This window comes from Vombatus ursinus, unplaced genomic scaffold (genome assembly GCF_900497805.2).
Source record: "Vombatus ursinus unplaced genomic scaffold, bare-nosed wombat genome assembly UNPS02014841.1, whole genome shotgun sequence".
Taxonomy (NCBI): domain Eukaryota; kingdom Metazoa; phylum Chordata; class Mammalia; order Diprotodontia; family Vombatidae; genus Vombatus; species Vombatus ursinus.
The window spans coordinates 30,912,956-30,924,805 of NW_020954619.1; the positions used below are offsets into that span (position 1 = coordinate 30,912,956).

The 11,850-nt window shown below is 34.5% G+C and overlaps 1 protein-coding gene across 1 annotated transcript in view; it reads right to left on the reverse strand.

Annotated features, from left to right (window-relative positions):
- Positions 1–11,850, reverse strand: part of DLGAP2 (DLG associated protein 2) — a 259,975-nt gene that overhangs the window by 21,060 nt on the left and 227,065 nt on the right. The window contains exons 7-8 of the mRNA XM_027840397.1: positions 8,100–8,185; positions 5,358–5,773 (exon numbers count right to left, since the gene is read on the reverse strand). Of these exons, the coding sequence (XP_027696198.1) occupies positions 5,358–5,773; positions 8,100–8,185 (502 nt within the window). The remainder of the gene's footprint in view (positions 1–5,357; positions 5,774–8,099; positions 8,186–11,850) is intronic.

An 11,850-nucleotide genomic window follows, 5' to 3' on the forward strand; every position in this document is an offset into this window, starting at 1 on the left:
TCCTTCCTTCCTTCCTTCCTTCCTTCCTTCCTTCCTTCCTTCCTTCCCTCTCTCCCTCCCTCTTTCTCTCTCTCTTTGCATTTTGCTGTGAATACTGACTTTGGTCTCTGTCTCTCAATTTCATAATTTGTTGCTATGCTAGGCAAAACTGTGAAGGTGGGGACATTTGTGTTTGCCACCTTCACATCTCCCCATTATGCACCTATTTTGTGTGTGTGTGTGTGTGTGTGTGTGTGTGAAATTAGGTTTTTGCTTAGAAAGAAATTACATTTATGAAAATGAAAATTTACAGAAATTATTTTTAGACTGATTGCTTTGTATTTTGTCCAGGGTATAAGTTCAGTGTTCACTCATGGCCTGATCCCAGTATGGATCAGTACAGAAACTTAGGCTTTCTCCATTTCTGAACTGTATTGGTTCATCTCTCTACAGGCAGACTGTGGCCTCATTTGTCTATGGACTCACTGCATTGGTGCTAGACTTAGTGGAGATACCTGACAGCTTTAGCCTTATTGCAACTCAGAACTTCTGAGCTCAAGTGATCTATTAGCCTCAGCCTCCCCAGAAGCAGACATTGCAGGTATGTGTCAACATGCCCAACAAAAAAGGAAGTTGAAAAGATTCTTAGTTTATAATTTATAGTTTATCCCCTTACAAGGTCAAGAAAAGATCTCTTGTGCTAGGAAGATCAATGTGCTGGGAAGATGTCTAGCACATTAAATAAACTCCCTAAAGGAAGATATGGACAAGAGTTTCATATGATGGGGAGGTATGGTTGGGTTCTGAGCTTCATAGTTGGAAGGAACTCCCATATCAAGATCACAGATCTATTTGAGTATTTCAGTTCTTATTTAATAAGTCATTTAATTTATAGTTTCATGGACTCTAGAGATGCATGGGGTATATAATATTGTCTAGACCAGAAATGTATTTTACAAATGAGGAAACTGAGTTCCAGAGAGTTTAGGTGATTTGTTCAAGGTCACAAAGCTAGTAAGCAGCAGATCCAGGGTTCACACCCAGTTCATCTGATGCTATATCCATTGTTGTATCTACTTCATGTTCCTTGGATCTACAACTTTAGTTTTGCCTTGAAAAGTTTCAAAATCAATAATTCTGTACTTGTTTCTGGATAAAAATTTCCTTTATTTAAAAATAATTATTAAACAGTTTCAAGTATATGAACTGATTAACACTACACTTATTTCCTTTGCACACATGCTTGTGGGACAAAAATCTGTTTTGACAGTTTGGGCCATATTTAGACATAATTTTAAGTCTATTATAATTATCATGAAGTGTCTTATTCAGTTAATGTATGGTTTGAAGGCTAAATATTCTAATCTCTAAATTGAAAACTACTGATTACATTAAAGAACCAAAGTAACAAGAGGGGATTTAATTCTTAAGTGATTTTTAATGAAATTTAGTATGTACTTAGTAAATGTGAAAAAAACATGAAATTAAGATCATTTTATGATATAGTTTGTATGATTTAAATCTAGTCTTTTTAATTAAAAAAAAAATCCTGGGATTTTCTTATGTTCTGGTTATTTGAGACTACTAGTAAGAGTGAATGCCTCTTTTCATTCCAGCACACAATTTCATATCCAGTCGTTAAAAACAATCAAGACATCTTATATAGCCATTGTTAGATGGCTAAAGTTGGTAGAAAGTTATGTTGCAGAAAAATCTGTCTCCTTGTAACTTCCTCTCTCTCTCTCTCTCTCTCTCTCTCTCTCTCTCTGTGTATGTATATATATATATATATATATATATATATATATATATATATATTTTAGTGGTATATATTTTCAAATATGTTAGTTTGTCCATGACATATACAGTTTTCAGTGGCCAACTTGGTATCCAGTACCAGATGGAAATGGAATAGAAAAAAAAAATAACCCCAACAAAGGAATTATTGCTTTTCAAACTTAAGCATATTAGCAAATCAACAAACTCACTCAGGGAAGGTCTGCTTTTCTCTTTCTTTCTGTGTCTCTCTGTCTCTCTCTCTCTCTCTCTGTCTCTGTCTCCCTCTGTATATATACAGAGAGGTCTATGTGTATATGTGTATATTTATGTATATATATATATTTATTTAAAAAGGTCAGGGGTAAGGAGTGTATATTCTATCGGCCATTCAAAAACCAGAGCACAGGAGAGTGAGGCCCATTATGAATTTTATATCTTTCTCTCAGCGTTGCATATCACCTATCTAAAAGCTTTGCTGATACGAACACATACAAAGTTTTGCTGTTATTTAAATATATAAAACTATATATGCATATATATGTCTTATGTATATGCATTATATATATACATATACATATATGGGATCTCCTTATACTAGTGAAATATGTATGTGTAACATACATATACACACATACATACACACACACAGAAACACACACAAGATGGGGGGAGCCATTGGACTCTTAGAGCTGGAGATGACTCTGAAGATGATCTAATACAACCCTCTTCTCTTACACATAAAAAAACTAAGATTCAAATTGGTTCAGTGACCTATCTGAGATCATTTTAAGTTAGGTAGTAGCAGAGTTGGGATTTGAAGCCAGAGACCATAACTTCAAATACAAGGTACTTATCATCAAACTATGTTGCCATATTAAGTTAAGAAGTAGGAGAGTAAGTACAATAGTACTAACCCTAGGATGCATGCTAAAAAATCATTCTTTAAAATTTAGATTCTTATCAAATCCTTATTTTCTTCTAATTTATGCATTTTCCCTAAAAGTAGAGAGCAACTGTAATTCTGACTAATTGAATCTTCTTGTTAGTTAACTTCAGGGTGATGGAAATTTTACATTGCATCTATTTTTAAGTGATGAAAGACATTGATAAATGTCTTAGCTGTTAAGATTAGAAAAATCAATACCTAAAAAACCCTGATTTAAAAAGAAACACATGCCCGAAGTGGACAATTAGAGTAATAATACAGATAAAACCCCATGTAACGTACAAAGCATCAGTTAGCAGCAAAATACACTAATTGTTTTCAAACAAAAAGAAAGATAAACTAAATATTTTATATAATATACATTATTCCTATGTTACAAAAATACAGGTGATGATAGACTTAAATTGTGTGCCTAAAAACATCAGTATTGCAAGACAGAGAAACTTAATTATCATAAGACTTTCTGTAAATTGGTTTCATCCTCCCTCATTTCTAAGGTTATCTCCAAACAGTCTCACCTAAGAAACAACAAGGGAAAAACAGATCATGACTTATCAATACCTAGATCTTTGATTAGTTTCTAAAAAACTATGAAAAAAAAGCACCAGAGTTCACAAACATGACTGAAGATGACAACTTAATTCCCCATTTTCTATCAACCTAGACAATTTAATGCATCTGTGTTGCTTTATTTTTATAATGGAGATTATAGAATCCACAGAATAATAAAAATTGTCATAAGTTTATATGTATATTAAAAAATTGGAAAATGCTATGCAAGTGCATGATAAAGCATTATCTTACTAAAAAGACAGGAAATCTCTTCTTTAAATTCACCTCAGCTAGATGATACATGTAAATGCATGCTATTTAGAAAACAAATGTTACCTTAAGATTCATTAGACCCTTGTAAAAATGCATGTGCATATCATCCAAAAGAGGTTTAAATGCTTTACCATGGCAACAACAGCTCCCAGATACTGAGCATCTGCTGTCTACTCACAGAAGAAATGAGTGGAGTTGGATGACCAAGAGACAAGTATGTAAAGATAGGAAATAAATGGCTTTAGGTTGAATATTTTCTGCTTCTTTTATCTTAAGAATAAAAATCTTAGGAAAGGAATATGGAATAGACATTGTAGCAAAGATACACACAAGAATAAAGGAGTTAAAACACTTTCTCTGCTCTCTTGGTTCCCAAGGCCATTGTGCTCTATATGCAAGAAGGTAAAAATGTAGGGCTGTTACGTAAGACTTCATTTTGACTCCCCCATTCCCAGCTTGCAAAAATTGCTTATTATCACAGATACCTAGAAAATGTGATACTAACATGTTCTGAAGTAGATTAGTTAGACTTCAGAGACTCAGAATCTGAAAGGATCTATTGATGGGGGGGAGGCACATGACCTTTGGTGTGAGAAACAATTAATGAAATTAAGATTATTGATTTTCAAATGCAAAAATGAATAGAATAGATTAGCTAGCATTTATTATAGTGTTTTGAGATTTGCAAAATACAAATGTTAGCTCACTTCATGTTCACAAAAGCCCTATGAGGTAGATGCTATGATTATTCAAGAGATAACTGAGGCAGTAGAGGTTAAGTGATTTGCAGTGATCACATAGCTAGTGTCTGAGGCTAGATTTTTAGATTCAGGTCTTCCTGACTCCAGGTCCTATGCATTGACCACCTAGATATGATCTATTTTATTTTAGTAGGGACAGATGTTAACCTTAAATATTACATAATAAATCCAGTCTAGGAACAGAGAAGTATTATTGTTAAAAACTGACAAATAATAATTGATAAAGAATGAATTTTGAAAAGTAATGGTGGAGTGATCTTTTTCTGAAAAACAGGTGGTCAAAATAAATGTCAATATGATTTATAGCTTTAACCTAATATTAAGCATGTAAAAATTCTGAAGGTGTTTAGAGCATTCAGGCTGCGTTGATATGATGTCAAAATATTTGGTCAAACTAATCACATGTATCATGTATTCTATCAAAAAACAGCCAAACCACCTGTCCATTGTTGATTGTATAGTTAATTGACTGAATTTTTTGCTTTTCATTTGGTTGTTTTGACTTCATGCAGATAATCATAGGTTTCCTACAAACCTTGCACCCTACAAATGAAAAAAAAATCAATGTCTTAAATTACTTGCTTGTCAAAATTAAACAGAAAAGGTAAATCAATAAATCTTATAATCCTAGCCAAAAAAATCCATAGGTTCATAAATTCATGGATTTAGAGTTGCAAGGGACTGCAGAGTCACCTTGTTCTACCCTTTCATTTTACAGATGAAAAGACTTTGTCCCATAGAGGTTACACAAGTAGTAAGTAACAGTACAACATTGAAACCTAGGTTATTTGGCTCCAAACTACAAATCTAGTGGTCTGTTCACTGCACCATACTGTCTCCTTGGCCATTTCCATTTATTTGCCTTAGAAAAATGGATACCAAACAACAGGTTGACTTTCTCTTAACTTAAGTCTCCTCTTCCTGTTTAGGAGGAAGAAGGATAATATACAATATTACAATTTATGGACAGCCAAAGACTTTAAGGACTATGTTAAAGTAATTTTTTTCTTTTGTTTCCTTTAAGGAATGTTAATGTCAAAAATTGTAAGATGCCAAAATATCCTTACTTTCTTCAGAGAGGTCGTTTTCTTCTGCTTCTCTTTCCATCTCTTTACACCATCCTTCCATCCTCTTTGTCTCTGTGTGCAGTAGCTTCATAAACCATGTTCCATCCCGTCGACAAGGTGACATCCTGCCAGTTTCTACTGTCTCAATAGATGGCTCTAGCCAAGGGTCAGGTGGGGGAAGGTTTGAGGTGTCAACTTGGGTCCTATAATCTTCTCGGTAACTGAAAAGTCCTTGTGTCCGTACAGTTCTTACTGCGCCATATTGGGTAGGAGTGCTAGGTTCTGAATGTCGCTGAAATGATGAACCAAACTGAAGACCCTTGTCCTCCATAGTAATGTGTCCAGGAAAGCCCTCCAGTTCTAGGTCAGCCTGAACTGCAGCTGTTACACTATTCGAACGTTTAAACCGACCATGTCTGGAAAACAAAAAGGAGAAATGGCAGAAAGTTTGACCCAAACTACTGTGCCATATTCCCCAGTCATCATAAATGTGCATAGCTCTGAATAAGAATTCCTAAGTATTACAAAATGAATATGCCTATGCTCCAGAGACTTAACCATGCATGGGTAAAATTTTGTTTTTATCAATTGAATGTGCTCTACTTAGACTCTTCTTATCAGTTTGATTTGTGAGAGAAAAGCATGTCCTTCTAATCCCCTAATTGCCAAGCATGCTTAAATTTCACTTTCTTAACTAGAATATATACATTTAAAAGCCTACTAAATAATACTAGAATTGAACTACTGCTTGTTCTTTCATTTCAAATACCCACCTTTCAATTGGAAACAAGTGAAGAGTTTATTAAATTTCCTTTACATGGAAATAACATGAAGGATTTTACATACAAAAATGGTGATGAACTAGAAAGGAACTTTGAAGTCATCTACATCTCCCTCTGGGGGAGCTAAGTGGAACAGTGGATAGAGTGCTGCGCCTGGTGTTAGGAAGACCTGAGTTCAAATCCAGCCTCAGACACTTGCTAACCATGTGACCCTGGGCAAGTCACTGAACCTCTGTTTGCCTTAATCCACTAGAGAATGAAATGGCAAACTACTCCAGTATCTTTGCCAAGAAAACTCCATAAACAGTATTGATGTACTGTGGTCCACAGGGTCACAAAGATTTGGACATGACTGAACAAAACAGTAACATACCAACCTCCTTATTTTATAGCTAGGGAAACTGAGGCCCACAGAAGTTAAGTAATCTTTCTAATGTCACTTAGGAGTAAATCATAGAGCTAAAATTCAAAACCAAGTCCTTTGACTTCATATTCAATATTCTTTCCACTATACTACATAGCCTCTGATGCCTTAAAATATGATTGGCTCACACTATATTTTTGTCCACAACAAACATAATTTTTAGTATACATTTCTCCTACAGCCCATTGATTTATTTTCAGCATGGTGATCAAAGAATTAATTAGTTCATGAAAAAAAAGAACATTCTGACTCCATATTCCTGTAAATAATTTTAAACCTTTTCATTGCAGCTGTTTTGAGTGAAAGATGTTTTCCTATGCAAATGTTGAAGTGATTTGTGGGAAATGGATTGAAGTTGAGTCTTAGACAAATATGTAGCACATATTATTGATCGTGTCTACAGGACTCTGAGTGTACTTGTAGGAAAGGGACTCAGTGAGTGTGTGTGTGTGTGTGTGTGTGTGTGTGTGTGTGTGTTTTAGTGCACCCACAATTTAGTACTACAGTGAAACACTGACTTCACACAACTGGTACACAAAGGATTAACAGCTATGGGTACATTTGGTTAACTTGCAGGCTGTTTTTTCCTTTGCTTGCCTATATAAAGGCAAAGGGCTTGACAATGAGCCCTTTCAATACAGGTATTGAACACAACATGCTCAATTTTTCTAGGGGTGAAGAGTGAACATTTGTTTAAGCAACCTCATATGAAAAAGTATTTGGGCATCAATTGATTTGTGGGTTGGTAACAGAAATCCTATAAGGTGGGATTATAGAAATCATTAAAAAAATTCAGGGCAAAAACTAACCTAAGGAATTATCTAGTCTAATCCTTTCATTTTATAGATGAAGAATGAAGTTTAAAGAGGTTAAATGATTTGGTTTGGGTTATAGAGCTGATAACTGGTGGACCCAGGATAATCTACCGGGAGTAAGAGTGGATACTAATTTATTCATTATTTTTTGATTTTCAAGATTTATTCTTTTGCTTTGTATTTTACATAAAACAACATTTATCTTGGTGTTTTCTTTTTAAAAGTATATGCTAACCTTTTATTTTTCCTCTGGTATGCTAAATATATCACCATAATTGGTATTTTTTGAATTGTATCTTCATATACTTTTTTTCACAGCCCAAAAGAGCTGCTTCAGACTGTGATTTGGGTTTGGGCTTCTTTTCAGCCCTAATTCCTTCCCATTTGACAAGGTCAAGCCTGAATATTTTCAGTATCAATGGGCTCTTGGCTTATCCCTTCTCTTTGGCTAGAGGACTTTGGCATATAGAATTGTCAGTTCCTTGAATGTTAAATTACCTTAGGAAGAATAATTTCCCTGCCTCCTGAAGAAACAGTAGTTGGGCAAGGGCAAATGTTAATTCATATTTGAATGGTGTAAATTGAGTAGCATAAATATGAAAACAAACAGCACGCATTATTGATGGTCACTATGATCTAGAGGCTTACAAACAGGTTCATAACAAATAGTTCTTGTTTCAGAAACATAACATAGTTTTGTTTTGTTTTTTGGTTCAGTTACCGTTTTTCATCTTCCACTTGCACTCCAACAGAGTGATATTCCCGTAGGCCTCTGCTCTCTGTATCAGAATCAGTTGCTGTTTCCACCTAATTCAATACAAAAGATGTGAATGTAGAACTGAACATGAAAAAGCTAATTTTTTTGTTCATTTACTGTAATTAATTATATATTCATTTAATTAATTCAGTGAAGCACTTGACCCAATAAAATCACACAGAAAGAAAAAATTCCACTCACATGGGTATAATAATTTTGCTCCTGTGTTTCACAGAATTTTACATAAACATTTTAGCTCTACAATTCTGTCTTTTAAATATATGCAAATGAAATTACTTGGTTCAGTACAGTCAAGAAGAAGCTTTGTTTGAATTGCATTATTATAAAAATCCACTGTTCAGTTTTTTTAATAACATGAATGCCAAAATCTCTTAGTATGTTCTAAGATGATAGGAGTCATATACAGGGTGTGAACAACATGTGCTAATAGCATGTAACTAAAATGCAATTAATAATAAGCAATAAGTGATTTGATGAACTTCTACTGACATAACAAACAGAAAAATACTTTATTAAATATCCTAAAGTATTATCTGTGTATATAATATATAAATATGAGATATGTCCATATAATCTATGTATATATGAGATATATCCATGTATGTAATATATATACATGCATATATTTATGAGAGGCATCTATATACATGTATACATATGCATATGTGTATATACACATGTGTATGTGGATGATCTCATCCATATGCACGTACATGTACATATTTGTATATACATAGAATTCAAGGGTGGAAAATTTGTGGCCTCAAGACCACATGTGGCCTCTAAGTCCTCGAGTGTGGCCCTTTGACTGAATCCAAACTTCACAGAACAGATCCCTTTAATAAAAGGATTTGTTCTGTAAAACTTGGACTCAGTCAAGAGACCACACCCAAGGACTTAGAAGGCCACATGTGGCCTTGAGGCTGCAGGTTCCACCTCTGACATACGTAGCTCACATTTCATTGCCTTTGCTAAGAGGATAGTCTCTATCACCTATTCAATGGCCAATCATGAGGGAATTAGGGTCAATCATCAGAGCTGTGACTGCTAAAATAAATACAGAAACACTGTCAGGATGATCACCAGTGTGCGTTTATCACATAAGGAAATTTTAGTAGTGTTATTTTGTGTCTGAACTTGGAACTTCATTGGTGTCAGAAGCTCCCTGGTAAAGGATCTTCCCCTAACAGTGTACTAATTACACAATGTCATAACTCTGCTATAAGTTATACTTTGTTCTTTAAACAAATGACCACCAGAAAGATAAAGTAAAGAACCTGGACCAAATTGGTCTGTCTTTCTTGAGTGAAGGGAAGAAAGTGTAACCTGAAAATATTCAATATAATGGTCAATTGGAACTTATACTTGAGGATAGCTATATGACCACTCTAGTATTGAATTCATGGGTTTATTGCACCCTGGCATATGAAATAATAACACATATGCATAGTTTTTTAAGGTTTACAAAATGCCTTCCTCCCAAACAACACTGTTAGAAGTCACTAGTATAAATATGTATGTAGATATTGTGATCCATGTCATGATTTATGTAGTATGGGGAAATCCCTATATTTATATTTATATGAAGAAAAATGTGAACCCAGGTCTTTTTGACTCTAAGGTTGGCCTATCCTCTATGCTCTACTGCCTCTCAGTGCAAATATTGTTATCTCCATATCACAGATGAGGAACTTGAAATAATGTCCCAGATGGGATTAGAACCCAAGTCTTTGTGACTTCAAGTCTTTCTACTATAGCACAATGTTTCTCAAGACTGCTATGTGGTTGCCAGGGATGCCTACTTTTGGACTGCCAACATTTGATAAGCTGTGTAGCCTGGCTATAGCTAATCGCATATAACAAATATTTTCTTTGGTGCAGTTACATATTGGTACATGTAGACTTGTCTAACTCAGAATCACTTAAAAACAAAGAAGAAAAAGAAAAGGAAAATTCTGTTGAATAACCAAAGACCAAGAACAAAGATTCCTGAGTTTTAGTTTTATTTCCAATGTTGATTCTCCCATGTGTATTTCTCCATTAGTTAAGTGGGTGATAATATTAGATTTTTTCCATATATCATGGGAAATTATTTAATTAGACTATTATTTAAATAGTTTAACTATTTACCATTCTGCAAATGGTCAGACCATCACTTAGCAGTAGTGTCTGAATGGAATATGTAATTCAACTTCAAGTTTATATATTTTTCTAGCTCAGTAACTTTCACATAGTTCATGTTTATTAAATGAAAGAACAGTTAAAGTTGCCCCTGAATGTACCAATTGCAATTAAAGGGAGATAAATGCAAAAAGGTACTGTTCTTAATATTTACTAAGTATCTATTAACATGCTGGACACGTGGGTAACAAGCACATATCATAATCTATCCCTGTGGCTCCTCCCATTGTCAACCCTGAAAGAGCTTATATATATATATATATTTTTTTTGGCAAGAATTGTGTATCACAAAAATAGCATATGGTCAAAGCCCTGGCTCTGCCAGTGGCTCTGCCACTCACTAACTCTATGACTAATAGACAAGTCACTTAGCCATTCTAAGAATCAGTTTTCTCATCTGTAAATTGGAGACTATACTACCTATTCTGCCTGTCTCAAAGGGTTTGTAATAGGTCATTTGAGACAAGGTATAAAAAACACTTTCTAAAAGCAATAATAAGATCAGCTTACATTTACACAACAATTTACAAAGGTGATTGCTGTGGTTCTCACCATCATTACCTCAGCTATTAGTGTTCTCTTCTTTCTATAATACTTGAGAGCTTTTGGACTGAGCTCTATTTTGCCTCTTTTACTGTCTACCCTGTATTACATTCAACTATGGTCATGTTGTATTCTCCCAGTGGAATATAAACCTCTTAAAGGCAGGGCCTGGTTTGGTATTTGTGTTTATAATCCTTGCACCTAACAGAGTTCCTTGGATATAGTAGACATAATGACTATTATACTGAATAATTATGGGATTGAATTATAGATATCATATTTGATAAGTAAAGTACTCCAAATGTGAATTACCATTATTATTGTAATTATTCTTATTCTGTTGATGCTGAGTCAAGGAGTAGCATTGTATATGAAGAATTACAGCTGAGGGTTAATCAAAGGGCTATGGAGAAGTGTATGGTTGGAAGGGGTAGGCTGCAACAGAAATAGCATGACAGATGTCATCATGAGAAATGTAAGACTATAGGTATTTTGTGAGCAAAGGATTACTGAAACTGCATGGGTATCATTGGTATTTTTATAATGTCATGAGCATTAGGTGAAATTCTCTAGCATAGGGATTCCAAGTGGAAGATATATGGGGAGACATGGATAAAAGTCCACCCAGAGGGCATGGAAGAGTAATCTTCCCTATTAGAGCGCTATTCACAAGGCTGAGATCACAGAATCATCAGACAGTAAAACTACTATTAATAATAATGATTATTCTCTATTATTATTTTTTTTTTTTAGGATTTTTTCCAGTTGAACACAAAAAAAACAAGGGCAACTGCAAGGTGGTGCTTTTAAGGATGAAGCTTCCAAACTGCATATAAAAATGAAAGATTGTAAGCTATAGATTTGATACAAGAAAGGTATATCAGACTCAATATCCCTCGAGGACATTGGTCCAATGTGATATTTTGGCCACACACACACACACACACACACACACACACACACACACACA